The following is a 20,220-nucleotide window of genomic DNA, read 5'->3' on the forward strand; positions in this document are numbered from 1 at the left end:
ATCTGACGGACCAAGAGCTGATCTTATAGTCATGTTTTTTTAATAGATTAATTAGTGGGTATATATATATATATATATATATATATATATATTCGATTACTCAAAACTACGAAAATTTTGAATTGTGTGTACATATTAAACTCTAAAGCGAAAGCATCCTCAAACGCACGCACATACCGACATACACTAAATAAAGACCAAGGACCAATACGCGGATTAGTAAATAAAGAGCAAGGACCAAATTTTTTATGACGAAATACAAGAGAGAAAAAAAAAAAAAACCTCGAGTCTATAAAACAATTAATCTTAAAACAATCTACTATTTGTGAAAAAAAGTTATAACGTCTAGAACTTCACTTCTAATACACTAAATAAATACACTAAATAAAGACCAAGGACCAATACGCGGATTAGTAAATAAAGACCAAGGACCAAATTTTTTATGACGAAATACAAGAGAAAAAAAAAGAAAAGAAAAAACATCGAGTCTATAAAACAATTAATCTTAAAACAATCTACCATTTGTGAAAAAACGTTATAACGTCTAGAACTTCACTTCTAACACTACGCACCTCAATCTAGTATATGTTTTCAACAACAGGAATCCACCTTTATTGCACTCCAGAATTCACCAAGGATTTTTACTTGACGATCTTGCCAGGAAATCCACCAACCTTGGAGTCCACCAAGGATTTTCGAATGACCATCTGAAATTCTGGAATCCACCGAACCATGTTACAAAGTATTTTGGTGTTTTTCACTCACACTATCTCACTTACTTATACATTTGATCTAACGCTCAAGAATAAGAGAGAGTACAAGATGAAACAAGAACAATCAAATCTGTAACATGATTCCAAAATCCTTCCTTCAATAGCTTCGATACCCATTAAGATTTGATGAATAATAGCTTGTAGCTGAAACTATGACAGCAATTCTACGTTTAGAACAACTTTTTTCACAGATGTCATGCATGTTGCTTGGCGCAAACCAAGAGGATTTTCCGATTAAAACACATTGCACCAACAAATTAGCATGAGTAAACACTACCAATTGCTCACTTGCATCGATCTTAAGAGTTGTGCCAAATGAGTCTGACATATTAGCTCAATTGGTCATAACCTTTTTCCGATGAAGGTTCTAGTGAGCGTTTCTTCATTGGGTTTGATTCTGCAGAAACTGTACTTATCTGCACGCGTTTAGACTCCTCTTCCTACAAAGTTGCTTCCTTAGGCTTGCAGCCAATCTCCGGGCACAAACATATTCGAAAATTTCTGAATTGTGAGTTTAAGGATGTAACAAGTGAAAAAAAAAACTAATAACCAACAACCGCAACATAAAATTTAGCGACAATGTGCCATACTGCTAATATCTCAAGAGTCATAAAACTGAGTCTTATTTCCAATTCTCATTCTTCTGATTGTAGCGTTATGCGGTTTACCATATAGCCTCTTGGTTTAATTCTCACCAAACTTTACCATGCCTATTGCTTCTCTTAGGCATAAACTTAAGGGGGCTGCAATTCAAGATGACAAACTGATAAGTTATTATGAAAAAGAAACAAATAAAAAGAGCGATGAGTAAACAAGTCGTTATTTGAATATATGGCGTAATTTAACTATGAAAAGGATACAATTCAGCAATATAGTGACTGTCTGGTTCAACAAGCCTCTCTAATATGGACAGTGCTTTCTCGTAATCACTCAGAGAAGTTCGATGTCCTCTACATGGGACACAAGGAAAAGAGAACCAACAATAAAATACAGACATGCATTATTGACACCCACCACAAAATATGGTACATAAATCTCATCTCCACTCGGAGAACGGCGATTGTGGCTTCCCAAAACAAGAAAACCTCTCATGCACAAGACTCCTGCAGTGGAGGCAGGGTCATAGAAGGGCAACATGTATGCAGCCTTAACCCTGTGTAGCAGAGACCCATGATCAATAGGTTGCAAAGAAAGCAACTTTACCGCTAGGTCAACGTCTCACCCATACGGAACAAGAAAGGTATATGTACAAACACAAGCATGCACACACACACACACACAAACAGAAAGAGTAAGAAACAAGATATGTGTATGCGTAACAAATTCATGAACAAACCTCTTTCTAATGCAACTTCTGCAAGAGCTGATAGAATATCCACTTTATCCATGGTGTCACCAGGTTGTTTTTGGGTAATTTCCCTTGCAACATCCAGCATTTTCCAAGCAAAATCCAGGTCAGACTCGTCCTCATCTGCTTCAGCCAGATCCTCAGCATCACTATCCTCTGTTACGTGCATAAATCCCACATCGTTCAGATGTGGGAGTAATGACCCATTTATAAGGGGGAGGTTGGGCCTCCCCTAATATCCCCAGGTTTTCACACGGATCGGGCATTGGGCTTAGGGCTCCCGTCCCTGTGTGGGGGCCTGGGGTACAGCCGGCCCATTAGGTGGGTGTCGGTTGGGCCTGGGGTGTTAGGAGATCCTTATCATTTGGTATCGGAGCCACCCAGCTGGGCGGCTGTGGGATGTGTACGTGCTCCTCTGTCCCGGTATGGGCCGGGCGGGGCTGCGTTTCCGGAAGGGGCGACCTGTCTTAGGGACAGCGTGGGCCAACGGGGACGTTGGCCCTGTAAGAGCGGGGGTATGTTACGTGCACGTCCCACATCGCTCAGATGTGGGAGTGAAGTGCAGAATATAAGGGGGAGGTATGGGCCTTCCCTTGCAACCAGAGTTTTCAGGGCATTGGGCTTGGGCTTAGGGCCTGGGCTCCCTGGAGACTCTGGCCACAGCCGGTCCATGTGTGCCTGCGGGCCGTGGATGTCGGTTGGGCTTTGGTTGTAAGGAGATCCAAATATAAGGATCTCCTTACAACCAAAGCCCAACCGACATCCACGGCCCGCAGGCACACATGGACCGGCTGTGGCCAGAGTCTCCAGGGAGCCCAGGCCCTAAGCCCAAGCCCAATGCCCTGAAAACTCTGGTTGCAAGGGAAGGCCCATACCTCCCCCTTATATTCTGCACTTCACTCCCACATCTGAGCGATGTGGGACGTGCACGTAACATACCCCCGCTCTTACAGGGCCAACGTCCCCGTTGGCCCACGCTGTCCCTAAGACAGGTCGCCCCTTCCGGAAACGCAGCCCCGCCCGGCCCATACCGGGACAGAGGAGCACGTACACATCCCACAGCCGCCCAGCTGGGTGGCTCCGATACCAAATGATAAGGATCTCCTAACACCCCAGGCCCAACCGACACCCACCTAATGGGCCGGCTGTACCCCAGGCCCCCACACAGGGACGGGAGCCCTAAGCCCAATGCCCGATCCGTGTGAAAACCTGGGGATATTAGGGGAGGCCCAACCTCCCCCTTATAAATGGGTCATTACTCCCACATCTGAACGATGTGGGATTTATGCACGTAACATACCCCCGCTCTTACAAGGCCAACGCCCACGTTGGCCCACGCTGTCCCTAAGACAGGTCGCCCCCTCCGCAGACGCAGCCCTGCCCCGGCCCATACCGAGGACAGAGGAGCACAATGCATAACCCACAGCCGCCCAGCTGGGTGGCTCCGATACCAAATGATAAGGATCTCCTTACAACCAAAGCCCAACCGACATCCACGGCCCGCAGGCACACATGGACCGGCTGTGGCCAGAGTCTCCAGGGAGCCCAGGCCCTAAGCCCAAGCCCAATGCCCTGAAAACTCTGGTTGCAAGGGAAGGCCCATACCTCCCCCTTATATTCTGCACTTCACTCCCACATCTGAGCGATGTGGGACGTGCACGTAACATCCTCCTCCTCATCATCTTCATCTTGGTCTTTTCCACCAGTACCTGTGACAGAATAAATAAAGGAAACTCTGAAAACATTTTCTGAGGATAACTTGCAACAGCGATGATGAAAAGACCATAATTAGCATGTGATCAGTATTAATAATATCAAAATAATAACTATAAATAAAACTTCAGTGGTAACAGCCCATCAGCCCATGTCCTCTAGCCTTCTCACAAGGCAGACTCTACGCCTTGCCCAGAATGCTAGGCTCATGGGATGTAGGAAACATTAATTACCTTGTTCTCCTCATAAGCATCACGTTAGCACACAAACGAATTAACATAGTCAATGACAACAGTTAAAACAAAAAAATTTTCCAAAAATAAACATGTGGCCTAGTGGTAGAGTTGCAGGGGTGCAACCTAAAGGTCACAGGTTCAATTCCTGAAAACAGCCTCTCCACATATTATATAAGGGTAAAGTATTTACCTTTACCAGAAGTAATAAGTAAGTTACTAAGTTGAAGGTCACCAGAGGGATGGCTATCAAACACATCCTTCAAGAAACCGAATCAATTACATTACATCCATAAGGAAATTATCCACAAACTTTAGGAGGGGGGAGGAGGGAGGGTTAAGTTTTAGGAAATGCCATACATCGGCTTACATCAAAGAAACAGAAATATTATGTCTTGCCCTACACATACTTTTTCGTTTTTGAGGACGAGCAAACATAGACTATCAAAAAAGTAGATTGCAACACAAAAATTGAAACAAAAACATTGTGATCAAGGTATTGACCATCATCTGAAACTCCTTCCTGGGATTCAAACCCACATTTTGAGCAACATTACTAGCAACAGAAGATTCTCCATTTGGAACATCCTCAATAGAACCTGCTTTATCAGATTCCTTAGGAGTATCACCCTCCTTCTTGGGTACTATAGCCAATGCATCAGCCTCTTCTTGTGCTTTGTATAGCAATGCCCGTCCATATTGATAGTATGAGTTAACGCATTCCAGAGCAAGCTCACCATAACGTGCAACCCTAATATTTTAAGCAAATATTGGTCAATTTTTTTCAAAAAAGCAGCAAGTATTGGTAAGAAACCCCTTAAAGCCTCAGAAAGATTGAGATGAGCTCATGAAAATGTAGTCAAAACAGTACACAGAATTCTTTCTCAAAAGATCACCTATCAAGAAGCCCGATAACCCTACAGTTCTAAAACCCTAACCCCCACAAAAAATCAGAGATGATCAAATTAATAAACACGATTTTATATATTTTCGAAGCAATTACTCGAGAAAGTGGACAGGAAAAACTATTTAAAAAACTAGAAAACCTCAAACCTGATCTCTAGCGCGCGGCTTAAACAGTCTGCAGCCTCGCCGTAGTCGTTTTCTCGCAGTGCTTTGATCCCTTTTTCTGTCAACTAGCGGCAAACTCAAGGGACTTCTCGTGGTCTCCCTCAGAGGTGGTAGCGGAGATTTCAGCATTGTTGTTGTTGCAAGTGGACTCGGTGGTAACTCCAACAGCCACGGTTTCGATGGGGACCTCGACAGAGCTCTCGGCGTGTGGGGCTTGTTCTACGCAACCGTGACTGAGGATTCTGAGGCTGGGCGGCTTCAACCATGGTTGTCTATCTTCAACCTTCGGTTCTGGACTGAGAAGAAAATAATGAAACCCAAATATCACGGCCCGACCCAATACACCCATATATCATGGCCCAAATATAACGGCCTGGCACAACAAAGGCCAAATGAGAAGGCCTGGCCCAATCATACTGGATGTTAAATAGCTAGCTCTGGTTGTCAGTTTTCTTCCTACAAAAGAAGCAAGCCATGGCTTCCATACTCTCACAAGCTCCACTGCTAACTCTTTTATCTCACCGCCGCGTGCGCAATGTCCACTATACCTCTTGCAGTGCTGGCGCTCCTAAACCTGCGTCCCAGACGATTTTCAGCAATCGAAGGCAGCTAGTCTTTCTACTGACTGCATCAACGGCGCTGACGGCAAGGGAGGCTCCGTCAATCGCGGAGGATATTCCATTGTTCGGGCTGAGGAAGAAACTGCAGAAAACGGAGGAGGCGGCTGTGGAGATTGTAAAAGAAGGGTTTGAGGCCGCGGAGAAAGGACTGGAAACAGCAGAGAAAGGGGTTATAACGATAGAGAGAGGAATTGAAGCAGCGGAGAAAGGAATTGAAACGGCGGAGAAGGGGGTTGAGGAAGCGGTGAGTTTCCCCGCGTTGGCACAGGCCTGCGTGGTGGCTGGTGCGGAGGTTGTAGCGGTTTTTGTGGCCACTTCTGCTGTGAACGGAATTTTGGAGCCCAGCCGGAAAACTTGACAAGGATATCAGATCAGTTCTTCTTGTGTTATCATTATAATTTTTTTTATGCTTCTTGTGTAAATTTCATGCTTCAATGCTGTTCGTTTGGAGATTTGAACCCAAAAGATACAAGCTTTGCCTGTGATTAGTCTTTAATCTGCGATAAATTTAACTTAAAGAAGCTGTTTTGTTTGGTTTCCGAGAAAAAAAAAATTTAACTAATCAACCTTATCCATGATTACTGTTGATGACTAATCCAGACGTGGAGGATCTTTATCCACACAAAAAGAAGCGATTGTGCAAAACCCACTTGTTATTTAATTTTTAGTTTGCATTCATGGTATGCCATGGCTCGCGTGGTGGCCTCGACCTCGACCGCCGTTGGAGTTTACAGTTAAGACCATGTTCATGTTTTCAAATGCCTAGTCAGTCTCCAGCTCCTCCGCTCCTCAAAACGTACGGCTACTTGCGCCGCAGATTTCAGGGCGTAGCTTGTCAAACAGACCCCAATCCGACTGAAACCTCCACAACGTCTGTATGTTCTTCAATCCTCTGTCTTTCGCCTGAATCGATCTCTCTTTTTCTTTTGTATACAAAGAATATCTTTGGTGCAGGAAAAGGATTCCGACCAAGATGCAGCGACAAGTTTCTATGTGGATGCTGGGCTCCCTGAATTTCAGAATAAAAACCTCAATAAGCAAAGCGCGGTTATTTCTACGCTTGCCGCCGTGGGGCTCTTTCTTTCCGCTCGGCTTGATTTTGGTGTTTCGTTGAAGGACCTATCGGCTGCTGCATTGCCTTATGAAGAGGTTTGTCCGCTCACATTTCTTTATATCTGCACAAGGTCATGGTTTAGTGGGGGAGGCAGGAACATTTCCTGAAATAAATACACAATATCTTAACGTTGGGCGCCAGTTCATACCTCTACCTTCTGTCGCCCCAACAAAAAAAGCGGCTTTCATTGAATTGTCCTTCTCCCCTGTCCTGGAGATTTAACAATCTCGATTCAGCTTGTACTTTCAAATTAATTCATACTGGGTAATCAATGTATGGCTTGCATATATTCTTGCATGTTCTGCTGTCAAGCTGATTATAATATTTGCTTACTCTCTTTTTGGCTTGATTGGTGCAGGCCCTCTCAAATGGGAAGCCCACTGTTGTGGAGTTCTATGCAGATTGGTGTGCGGTTTGCCGCAAATTAGCTCCAGATGTCTACAGGGTCGTTGAGCAGCTGTACAAGTAATGATCCTCCGCTCTTGTACAAAATTAGTATAGTTTGATTAAAGCTTGAGGATATCTAATGTTTACTTCCTGTAAAGCACAGATTCTAATGTGTGCACCTTTTTGTTTTCAAAACCTGAAGAGATACCCTTTTAGCCCTTGGTGAATTTTGATTATTTGGTGTTACATGTATGACAGTGATGAGGAAACATTTCCAATTTTGTTAGGTTTTAACTTTTCTGTGTTCAGTCTGAGGCCGGTGATAGTAACCCGGGAATAATTGGTAATGAGAAGATAAGTCCAAGTAGCATGGAGAGTTTATATTAGATATTTTTAGGGGATTGACCATTCCCTCACATAGTAAACTCTTTTGAGGTTGTCATCGTCTCTGCTGGGTTGTCTACATCCCCTACCTAGGCTTCTTGGTGCTTTATTCTAGCTCTGCGTTATCTCGGTCTTCTTTTTCTTTTAGCCCTATCTTTGAGTATATTTCTTAAAAAAAAAATTTAAAAAAAAAAGAAGAAGAGAAAGGTTGATGCTTAATTTTCTCGGAATATATGTCCCGAGGATAGTCTCTTCTTGTTTATCCACTTCAACTATCTTGATGTGACTTGTCACTGTTTTTGTTTTAGGGATCATGTGAACTTCATTATGCTTTGTTGACAACACAAAGTGGGAACAGGAGCTTGATGAGTTTGGCGTTGAGGGTATTCCACACATTGCATTCCTGGACAAAGACGGTAATGAAGAAGGTAATGTAGTTGGAAAGCTTCCGCAGCGGTACTTCCTTGAGAATGTGGATGCCTTCGCCTGTGGTGAAGAATATGTTCCCCATGCTCACGTTGTAGGACATTATACAAGTGCTGAATCCAGGAAGGTGCACCAAGTTGTTGATCCCAGAAGCCATGGCTAGATGCTAGCTTCCCCTTTCAGAGTGGTCGATAACTTGTCCCCGGTGACATTTGTAAAAAGGTAATTCATTTCCCAACTCGCCCGTGTTGGTATCTTCATCTAAATCAAGTTTGTTACTGAACATGCCATCTGAGCATTCAATTAGAGAGCAGTACACTATGGAAGAGCCTCAATGGACTTGAGCTAGCTGTATATGACAACTGTGGATAATTTCTGACCAGCAGGTTCAGTATTTGATAAAAAAAAAACTTGGTTGCTATCCAAAAGACAATGGCTAGGAGTTAGGTTGTTTTCTGGCTGGATTTTTATTTGCCATAAGGGATTGCTTGTTTCAGTGCTGTGTTTCAATCCTCGTTGAGGAGACCAGAAAAATGGCAGACTGGCGGTGTATGTTAGAAACAGAATGCACAAACTTGACTAGACACAATTATTTTATCTGCTGTAGGACAAGAAAAATTAGCGTAGTGTTCTTGTCCCTGAACTTGTTGCCTTGCTGAAGGAAGAAGCTGAAGGGACCATCGCAATTACTAGTTGGGAATCTAACGAGCATCAACACGCCAGTGCTCAGTTCAGCGGGCTAAGCATTGGTTTATTTATGCCTATGGTGCGGGATTCACATCGATCAATTTGAAAATAACCTGGAGGAGTGTACGGTCATTGTGTATTTAACAGTAACCAAGGAAGAAACTACAGACCAAAACCTTGTTAGCCATGAAAGACTCCACAACCATACACATAAAAGTATTACGGGGAAACATGAAAAATATTGATAGAAAAGGAATGGATGTGTTGATCTTGAATGTCTCTGCATTTTATGAGAGAATCTGGAATGTTGTCTTGCACTTTCCCACTGATGAACCCTCCTCTCCAATGAAGAAAAAGCACTGCAGAAGGACAACAAAGCATAACGAAATTTCATGTTTTTTTCTTTCTTTCTTTCCTTTAAAAATTACAAGTCAGGCCGTCAGCAGCAGTTGACTGGGTAAAAATTGTCATGCGGCACTCCGGTGGCAATGTCACGTCGTGACACTCTAGCTGGCAACCATCATTTTCCGTCAAGAGAAAATTTCAATATTGAGTAACTAAGTTGAGAAATTTAAAACCTCAACAACTAAGTTGAAACGAGTCATATTTCGGTGAACAAAATGAATATTTTACGATGTTGGCGGACTAGATGTCCAATGCCAGTGGATGTGCGTTGTTGGCCTTCAAGCATGCTCCAAGAACTGGCATCAACATCGCTAAGAAGCTCTGTTTTTCTCTCTATTCCTGTTGAAAAAGAAAGTCGGGCCTCTATTTATGAAGAAGGAGAAGAAGTTGGAGATCACTTGGCTCGTTCCATAATATGATGTGATGTGATACCAAGAACAGGACCACTGAAAATTATCTGTCTATTGTCATTTTTTGTGTTCCTCTTTTAAGCACTAGAACAAATTCTTCTACCAATCGTTCTTTAAGTGGCAGATGTGATAGAATAGTCTTGAAAGAGAGGCAGTCCACATATTATCATTTCATGGAAGCCATAAATCTCTCTTCCTCTTGCGAGTTGCAGCCCCAGTTGCACTCATTTGACAGCCCAATAGTGACTTCAAAGCAAAAACATTTAGGAAAAAAATTGCCTGTTCTGTCCCCTTCTCTATGATGACCATGGTTATGCCTTTTAATAGTCAATGTCTTTGGTAACCCAATAACCATTCAACCCAACATGCTATTTGAAAAGTTAAGTTACCCTTCAAAAAATTAAGTGGACGTAAACTTCGAACCGTCAGAACAATCCGCACTATGTTAGCGATAGCCACAGAAAAGATTGAACCGAAGCCTATGTGGATAAGGCCCAAAAGTGGGATAAGCTCACTAAATCAGAATTTCATGAGAAAATATCCGAGTTGGTTGGTTAAAACTCCCGACCTCCGGCACTGTAAACTCTCAAGTCCAGAGAGGTAACCAACTAGGTTATCACCGAGTGGCTAATCAAACAGTCAAAGTCTTTGTGCTCAAAGCTTAGGCCTTCCATTTATTTTCTTGCAGGACCACATGTTTCAATTGCTTCCAAATAAGGGAATCTCACAAAAAGATCAATCACAAGATATGGCCAAGCACAAATACATTGCCAAATCATTTGAAGAAAGCTCAAAGTTTCATATTTTCTGCAAAACTACAAATGCTTATGGCAAGTATCAGCTAAAATTCTCACTTTATATACTTAAATATGTATCTGTAATTGCTACATCTTTTGCCTGTAACATTATCAGTATCAAGAGTTCATAGATTTAAGAATACAGAATGTACGTAAGAGATTCTATAAGCAGTGAAACATGACAAACTTTAATAGACCTCAACCATATTAGCAAAACACCCAAGAGCAGCAGATTTGAGATCATTGAACTACATTACTTAACAAACTGCTTGTTGAAGGCGAACTCTGATCACTTAACCAAGGATCATGCACCGAAACTGGAGAACTATCCTTCACCTCCTCTAGGGAGGGCAGACATTCTATTGCTCTTGCTGGAAGAACCAGTCTCCTACTCCCTACCACTGGCTTCTTCACAGTTATACCTCCCATTGACGCCTCACTTCCATGGTCAGAGAATGAGCAAGAGGATGCAGCGGGTGATGTGGGAACCCATGAGCTAAGCCTTAAACGTTCGAGCTCTTCTGCCACTTCCATCATAGTTGGCCTCATGTCTCTATGATATGAAAGACATCTAAATGCCAGTTCCGCAACGTTATGAATAGACGAGAGAGTCCAAGCATCCCTATGTGGTTCAAGGTGTGGATCTATGATTTCATCCACACAACCTCTCCCAATCCTATCAACAGCAAGTGCAGCCAAATTCACCTCACTGTGAGGACGAGAGAAATCAACAACTTTCAATGCAGTTATGATCTCTACAAGAACTACCCCGAAACTGTAGACATCGCTTTTATCAGATAGATGGAAATATTGATGATATTCAGGATCAAGATAGCCTGGAGTCCCTTGTGGGGCTGTTGAGATGTGGGATGATTCAATCATACCAAGTCTAGAAAGACCGAAATCCGCTACCTTAGAGTTGTAATTGTAATCCAAGAGTATATTGCTCGATTTGATATCGCGGTGGTAAATTGGCGGGTTTACAGCAGAGTGGAGATAGGCAATAGCATTAGCAGTTTCAGCAGCAATGATGAGGCGTATCGTCCATGGAAGCCCTTTGCCCCTCTCTCTTTGAAGATGCTGAGAAAGAGTCCCATTAGGCATGAATTCATAGATAAGTATTGGCTCGCCTTCCTCTACGCAGCAACCTAAGAGACGGACTAGATTCCGGTGGCTCACAGAGGAGAGGAGCTTAATTTCATTCATGACTTGATCAATGCTATCCGTATCTCTATGTCTGAACATCTTGATGGCAACCCACTCATCATGGAGTTTTCCTGCATAAACTGTACCGTATGCGCCAGTCCCAAGCCTTTGTTTCTCCGAGAAGAAATTGGTGGCTCTCTCAATTTCCTTGTATGGATAAAATGGAACACTAGAATTTCCAGCAGCTTCACATATAAGACGTTTTGCACTTAGTCGATCTTTCAAAGTGGATCGACGGCGGATAAAAAAACATGCAGTGCCCAGAAGAGCCATCAACACAGCTCCAGCTACAAACCCTGAGAACAAAACAATGTAAATTATGCTGACAAAATGATGGAAATGTCATACGACATCTGTTTTCTTTCATCTTCGAGACCTCAATCACAATAAGACCTACCTGCCACAAGAGCAGGGACTCTAGTAGTTCCTCCACATCGGCCGGCCATATACTTCGAAGGATTGCAATCTGCAACTGGTTGCCAAAATCAGAGGTAACAGAGATCAGCAAAGACCTTCATTTTGAAACGTCAAATGTCTGTTTGCTCAAATGAAAAATCATGCATTTCAAAACAAACTTCAATGTCATAATTTCATAACATTCTCCGGTAATTATACTTGTTTGATAAGTATTATAACTTTCCAACTCAAATTTGACAATAGATATATAATTTGAGGATCTCCGTCCATTTGAAACATTCTCCATTAAACACATGAATTGGTGCTGATAAAAATCTACCCAACCTATCAGCAAGAAAATTTTGAACTTCACGTATTGAAAACATGCAGGAGGTCTAATGATTGAATAGGTGTAAATAATATGCTTTGACAATAGTGTTATATATTGTGGATGCGATTTTTGCATCGAAGGGATTGTCCACTCTAGGGTACCTCTTCGGGCTTTCCTACCCTCCCCCTCACGGATTTATTATAGGATGGTCACTTGGGTACTCACTTTTTGGTTTCGAAAAGGTAATGGGTTCAAGTAGGGAATGCGAGATATTTTCCCCAAATAATTCCGCGAGAGAGGGTAAGAACGCCAATAGAGGTACCCAGTGCGGACATTCCCATGGATGCAAAAATAACATCCACATATATGTAATCTATCGATTGGTAGAACATTTTTAGAAGCAGCTGCAAGTGCTACATTGATCTTGAGGTGTGATAATGGCGTCAGTCAAATGCAGATGAAGAGCAAATAGTCAACACAAAAAATGTCAATGACGCGTTATCCTCAAATTGGTCATTCAAACACCAAAACAGCCATATTAGTCAACAGTCAATTACTCCAGCCACCGAATACCCAAGAAAATTTAATTAATTCAACTAGTAAGAGTCATCATGTTAAGAGTTGACTCACCTTTCCGGCAACCATCGCCGGCGGCGAAACCATCACCTTCAAACCCTGGTTTACACCGGCATCTGTAACCGTTACCATTGGAGAGCTGAATGCTCGTGCAATTGGCATTTCGATCACAATCATTAGCAGCAACACAAGACCCACTAAGCCACCATCCCAACTCAATCCTCTGAAACTGGAGCGAGTATCCCGAGTCATCCGAGTCAACGGAAATGGAAGAGAACAAGACAGCGCACGGAGTCCTGTTCACGTTCTCGTAACTCAAGACATCAATTCCCTTATTATCCTGAGCGACGCAGCTTATGTTGTTGCTTTGATTAGGATCGCAGCTCTGAGAGTTGAATCGGCGAGTGACCATACTCGTCGGAATAACACACCCATTAAGCGAATCAGTACAATTTTGGAAAAGCAGACTGTTCTGCCATGCCATAGCATAATTGAGACCAAAAAGCGGCTCGATTGAGTTGATGGGTCGGTCGCATTTCGGCGGGAGATCGACTAGGATGCCGTTGGGGGTAATATTGTGGACAAAAAACTCTCCAATTTGGACTGCGCCAGTGTCGGAGCTACAGTTCAATCGGATCGGGCAACCCGAAGAGAACCCAAATGGGTATTGTACGGACCTAGCAGATGTTCCAGTTCCACAGGAGTTACTGCAGTTGTGAGCTCCGATTAAAGTGACCACGAAAGTTGAAAAAACGAGCACAAAGATTGTTGGTTGGAGATGAAGATTCATTTTGCAAAGGCATCAGCTTCTGCAACGTAAAAAAAATAAAGCCTAAGAAGATGAAGATTCGATTCACATAAAACAAGTTAAAGAAAGATGGAGAAAAAAGAAAAGGCAATTAATGGCGAAACCTGGATACTGTTGGGAAACCATCAATATCAATAAATGGACTCTGAAGACCATAAAAGTACTGGGTTTCGTTGTGTATCTATGAGAGTCTTACCTCTGAACTTGTCTTCAACGGCTTCAATGGTTCAAATATTCAATCCTCGAAAAACAAAGAAACCTCGTAAAGTTGAAACCTTGATAGGTCTGTTTGATCAACTATTCAATCCTCGAAAAGAACAGAAACCCAGTAAAGTTTAAACTTTAAACCTTGAGAGCTCGGTAGTCATTGAGAGAAAAATGAAGAAAAAGCTTCTTGTTTTCTTATGAGCACCCTACCTAAATTCCATGGCCGGGGAAGGAGGTAAAGGAATTTACAGGAACCCCCATTTGAAGTTGAAAGAATATCATTACAGTCAGCACGCAATCATAAAGGTGGATTTGACTAAAACAAAAGTGTTCTAATATGTGTGGATACACCATCATCTTACGACCATTTTTCTATTTAGGATGGGGTTTGATGAATTTGGGGGTTTAGGTAGGCTACCACCACCATAGACATATATAGCGGTCGCAGGACCCACGCTATATTCGATTTCGGTGTTGTTTACCTTTCAAGTCAAATTGCATAGAATCCAAATTCTTTGAGTTAGATTTTCATTAAATAATATCTTTGTAATTACGTATCGAATTTTGGTTAATTTACTCTATCATAAGATGAGAAATATCAATGTACGAAATGAGTCATGGACATGGACACAAGGGTGATATTGTCAATTGGAGATAATTGATTGATTAAAACTAACTAGAGTGGGCTTGAGCCACTGGTGCAATGGGGACATCTTTGCCGTGAAGGAGGAGGGTATCAGCTTTTACCCATTTGACTATAGTTCCCATAACAGCCAAATCTATTGACAATGGAAGCCCAACCTTTACTTTCAGGCAGGATTGTAGACTTTTCTCCTAACTTGACCAAGACCAATAGAACATACACTATTCAGTCCCTCCTTTTCATTTATGTCATGGGTTTAATTAAACAATTATCTGGAAACCAAGAACAATTAAATTAATTTAAGCAGCATTATTTGACCGTTTGTTGCCCCAATTGAAATGGACTTTGGGCTTTGGCTTTTGGGTTCTATTTCTTCACGTCAAGAAGAAAACTTCTTTGCAGTGCGGGACGGGACTGACCTCTCTTCACCTACAAATTAAATATGCCGTGTTAATTACTCTTTCTACATTCATCTGTTGAATTTTCAATGAATAAATTTGTATGATGTCATTTCTTACCGATTTATTCGATAAAAAAATAAATCGGTAATAAATGATATCATACAAATTTATTCATTAAAAATTCAATATGAACATAAAATCCAACTCGTTAGATAAAGTTCTCACTTTACGACATTTGACAAAAGATAGATTTATCACCCAATTCTCTCTCTAGACCCCACTAGGTCATATTACTAATTTACCATAGCTTGTGAAATTTTCAACCCTTTTTTCCATGTTTTTTTTTCCCTTCATTCCTTTTAGTGAGATTTGGGCACGTGGTAGGACAACAATTTGGTTTGGAAATCTACCCTACTGTCTCTGTATGACCACAAGCCTAAACCTGTCATGTCCTAAATTGCCATGTTTGATATGAATACCCAATTCACTCTCTCATGCAACCTAAAGTTTTTGACCTAATCCTCCCCCGTTTTAGCGGTAAGGTTGTAGCCTTGTAGGTTGTGGTTTCCAAAATGTCCCAAGTTTAATAAATTTGACAATATATGTCATATGATTGGTCTTATATTTGCAAAACAGTAATATGTAAAATTTGTAATCATCAGCGGCTGCTTAGATAATCATGCAGGGAGAGTAGCCACATGATATGATTATGATGAGATGGATTTGGATAAGAACACAAGGGTTTGATTTTGATATAATCAGTCTACTTGATCTTGATGTGTGATTATTGACTTATTATACTCCTCTATTTACTCAATATTGTCTGTCTCTCTTTTATGTTTTTGATGCTTTATTTTCTTAAATAACTTTTAAATTAAGGTTCGAAATTATGCTGCAATGCTTGTTGAGAAAATTCCCACAACGCTAACATAAAGATAAAATGGACAGTTTACAAGCTCATTATTGACTCAATAAGACGCATTTTAAAGTCGTAAACTCTTTAAGATCCTCGAAGTCCTATGATGGGTATGGACTTGGACTTGGAAAAGCATCAATACCTTGCAATGATAGGTAATATTGGGTTAGAGAGTTCATTAATGTTTCTAAACAATAATGTCTCTAAAATAAGGATCTAAATGGACAGTTTACAAACCCATGAATTTCCTTAACTTAATGAGATGCATTTTAAAGCTGCTAGTCTTGGAAGTCCTATGATGGATATGTGTTTGAATTTGGATTTACGAACAATATCTTACAATGATAATCAAGATTGGATTAGAAAATTCATTTGTGTTTTATAACATAAACAAAGATGCACATATTCCAAAAAATTGTGTGTTGTGACATATAACTTAAAATTTTTGTTTAATGCGAGTCACAAATTCAGTCATCCGTACTAAACAGAGTTTTGCCATCACTAAATTCGCGGCTCCTTCATTCTTGGTCCTACTTACCTTAATGGGCTTATCTCGGGCCATAGTGCTACGAATTGTTATGGGATGAGCTGGACCTTGATTAAGAGATACCTGGCCCAAGTAAGCCTTCATCCTTGGTCTTGCTTACCTTTATGGGCTCATCTCGGCCCATAATGCTACCAATTTTTACGGGATGGGCTGGACCTTGGTTAAGAAATACCTGGCCCAAATAAGGATCAGCTTCTCTCCTAATTCCTAAAACTGAAAATGCATATTCACGCCGGCAGGAAGCGAAGAGCCGACAACCCACCGGAGCTGCGACTTTGAGGCATCCTTAAACCCTAATAAGCATCAGATTTTGAAAACTCGAATAAGCACAGATGTCCGACAGAGAAGATAACGATTCTGACGCGCTGGAGGAATTCAAGTTGGAACAGGTTTCTATAACGTTGCTCCTTCGTTGTCGATGATACTGGAGAATAGAGTCGTTGTGATTTTTTTTTATGGTGGCGTTTTGCTGGGAATAAAGCAGAACGAAGAGATAATAAGAGTTCAAAAAGAAAACAAAGCCAGGTATTATTCGACATGAATTTTGTGTTTGATTCTTTCAGGTTTTGGTTTGCTTACTTGCTTGAGAGTATGGTCCTATGGTTGAAGAATATTTGCATTGTCCATGGATATTGTTCTGGCAAATTCTTGTCGTTTGATCACTGTTTTTATTTATTAAGGAATGAATTGTATGCAGCGTTTCCGAATGCTATAATCCTTATATTTATCTGAAGCACGCACCACCTCGAAGACTATCTAAAGCAATATGGATTGGCCTTTTCCTCTAAGAAAATTTTAACCTTGTCACAGGCAAGCTTCCTTTGTTATGTCCAAGAACAAGGTTGTAAAGAAATGAGAAGGAATTCATGATGTTCTGTTGTTTGCATCTGTTGTCATGTTTTAGTGTGAGATTTAAGCTGCCAAAAGATGTGTGCTTTTGGTATACATCAAGGATTAACGAGGAATAATTTTACATTAGTCTCTTAGTTGTTTGTTAGACTAGCCATAAACCCGAACCCTTGATCTTAGATACTAAATCCTAATCCCTAGACCCGTAACCTACTATCCCAACATGTCAAATGCTGAAACCAGGATCCGCGATCCTGAACCTTAAAACCAGTATCTATATTATCTCGAGGGTAGAAAAGAGAAGCGGAGAATGTGGGTTTGATCTATTGATGTTTTCTTGGGCGAAGAAAGAATTGTGAAAATTTAAGTTTTACTACAGTTGATAGTAAACGGAAGAGTGGGAGACTGAAAAAAGACATGAATGGAAGTAATGAGAACGTATATATGTTCTGTAGTATTAGTGGAAATTATAGGTTTAGATAGGAGGTTAGGAACGAACAACGAAGAGGGTGGAACGGATTCAAATTGATTTCTCTTATAGATTGAGGCTTTGATGATGATTATGATGATCCAAATCAGAAACCACTTATGAGGAATTGGGAAAGTTTCGTAGTAAGCTACATTGTTTACTAGAGTTGTACAAAACCCTGGTTGCCTAGTACTGAATTATATTTGCCGTTGTTGATTTGCATTCCCTTCTTTTCTCTTTTGCTGCCCTAAGCTGAATCTAAGATTTTGCTTTTGTATTTTTTGACTCTCTAATAATGATGATTTATCTAGATTTCTCTATTGAGTGGCTTTTCCCATTTCTGGACTATACATCTCGTTACAATGCTTTTATAATTTCCTCCACGCAGGGTTGTGCGCGAGGGTAAAGAACGTCGCAGACAATGGGCTCAAAAGTTAACACCGCCACCCTCTAAAGGCTCCAAAGGAGAAGAAAGTGTGCAAGACGAAGAAAGAAACTGAAACTGAGGAATCGTCTCTGGAATGGCAAGGGAATGCTACCACACGACATTGTTCAACTGCTTGCAGCACGTGAAAAGTATGACACAATGCATGCCTCTTAATAGGTTTTACAAACTTACTTTTTAAAACAAGATTCATATTAAGAGAAGCTTTTCATCTGCAGACAAGTTTTCTTATCCAACTCCGAGGATGAGAAGACCGAAGTGAAGCTAAGAAAGCGGAAGGCCAAGAGCTCTGGGTGAGGGACTATATCATCTCATTGCAAGAAAAAAGAAAGCTTTTTGTAGTTATAGATTTTGCTCAGAATAAATATTTTATTGAACTGTGATTTGCAGGTTAGCACCCAGAGCTCTAATTTTAGCAACACCCTAACACTTTGTCATTGCTTCACCTCACTGCAGAAGGTGAAAACACTTGGTGTAGTACTATCTATGGTTTGGAGAAAACGTCCTCGCAGTCCACCCACTTATTGGCTTGCTCTGAGCCGCCGACAAGATTTTGGAGAGCAGTCCGAACCTTATTTAAGCTTCTACGGTGACGAATACGTCTGAGGATGACTTCTTTGTCCAAGGCCTCGTGAGAAGAAGACTGAGTTGATGATTTTAGGTGGAGTTGAGTCGTGACAGGACTAAGAGCTTCTTTGTGTGTATTTTCTGAATGGTTAAGAGATGCTGGAGTTTCTGAGAACACGAAAGCCATTTTCTAACTCCCGGAATGTTTTTAGTCTCGGAGTTTTGTCAAAATAAATAGGGAGAGGCTTCGGTGGTTTTGTCATATTTCGCCTTCTGTTTCCTCATCCCCAGCACCTGGTTTTTGAGATCCAATAGACGGCTCAAAGAATCCGTGGGTTGCCATATTACGGTGGGACTTGCGTGACTGCCTAGAGTGGCAGTCTTAATCTTCCTCATCCTCAGAGGATTATACGCAGCCGAATGTGTAAGGTTTTGTCCTTACTAATTATTTGGAGTTTGAAGAGTATTGTCACATAATTAAATGAATAATGGGATGGGACTACTATTAAACCCCAAATTCTCTCAAAAATTATGTTAATTCATGGTTTTTTTTTATTATTTTTTATAATCATAATGCTAGAATATAAATTTATTTGAGAATGGTTTTGAGGAGAATTGTAACTAAAATAAGTATAGTCCCCTCCCATTCCACAAATAATATCATACGTTGTTTGTACTTTGCAGAACTTTTTTTTGGGCTGCATATGGAATTCGGAATTTAGAGCTTGTTTTCGTACCTATTCCATAGATTAATCAATAGAGCAAGCCATGGGCGGGTTGAGGAGGAAATACCAGGTGCTATGGCGGCCATGCCATCTAGATTTGGGAGCGAGTAGTTTTTGATCATATTGAACTGAACATCAATGTATAAACCAATTTCACGACCCTTGATAGAAACAACGTACTTAAAATTTACATGCAGTTATCATGACTCGATGCACATGCCTTGACGACCAATTTTTTTGATTACCGGGAACGATATTATACAAGTTTGTCCTTCGATATGGGTTTAAATTCGGACAATTAGACTTACGCGCACATAAATTTCTCATATGACAACAGATAAGTTAGACCGAAACCCAACGCGTGACCACAAAAACATTGCTCCCTATAACTATAAAAATCAAACTCAAGACCTTCCAAATTCATATACTGTTTTGACCCCAAAGAGATTCACCACTACGTCATCACCCAATTAGTTTTTGACAAAGAACTAGCCAATAGCTTCAACAAATTTAGAGCAAATATAGTGTTCCTATAAGGGCACTTGCAATGGTAAAATGTTATTGGGCCAACAAAGATGTTGTCTTTTGCTCATGTGACTGTATTGTAAAATGTGTTTTGCTTATTTGGCTGTATTGAGATAACTGTTTTACTGATGTGGATGTATTGGAATTTGGTGTTTTGGTGTAGTTTTATTGTGGATAATATGGAGAAATGAAATGTTATTGGCCTCCATGTTGGGTGTAAAAAGAAATTGTATAGAAATTT

At 41.0% G+C, this 20,220-nt stretch overlaps 2 protein-coding genes and 2 pseudogenes across 2 annotated transcripts; 2 read left to right on the top strand and 2 right to left on the bottom strand.

Moving 5' to 3' along the window:
• Window positions 1-865: 865 nt before the first annotated feature.
• Window positions 866-5,609, bottom strand: LOC120013066 (annotated as a pseudogene).
• Window positions 5,586-6,291, top strand: LOC120013068. Its single transcript, XM_038864698.1, has one exon. It carries the CDS (start codon window positions 5,613-5,615, stop codon window positions 6,114-6,116), a length of 504 nt encoding a protein of 167 aa, XP_038720626.1. The 5' UTR covers window positions 5,586-5,612; the 3' UTR covers window positions 6,117-6,291.
• A 111-nt stretch (window positions 6,292-6,402) lies between these two features.
• On the top strand, window positions 6,403-8,546 carry LOC120013067 (annotated as a pseudogene).
• A 1,847-nt stretch (window positions 8,547-10,393) lies between these two features.
• LOC120012918 (wall-associated receptor kinase-like 14) lies at window positions 10,394-14,286 on the bottom strand. The gene is made up of 4 exons (XM_038864480.1): window positions 13,882-14,286; window positions 12,932-13,686; window positions 11,972-12,046; window positions 10,394-11,870 (listed from the first exon to the last, which is right to left on the bottom strand). The coding sequence occupies exons 2-4, from the start codon at window positions 13,665-13,667 to the stop codon at window positions 10,609-10,611; spliced, it is 2,073 nt and encodes a 690-aa protein (XP_038720408.1). The 5' UTR covers window positions 13,668-13,686; window positions 13,882-14,286; the 3' UTR covers window positions 10,394-10,608.
• Between the last annotated feature and the right edge of the window lie 5,934 nt (window positions 14,287-20,220).

The sequence above is a fragment of the Tripterygium wilfordii genome, chromosome 13 (genome assembly GCF_013401445.1).
Source record: "Tripterygium wilfordii isolate XIE 37 chromosome 13, ASM1340144v1, whole genome shotgun sequence".
In the NCBI taxonomy this organism is placed as follows: domain Eukaryota; kingdom Viridiplantae; phylum Streptophyta; class Magnoliopsida; order Celastrales; family Celastraceae; genus Tripterygium; species Tripterygium wilfordii.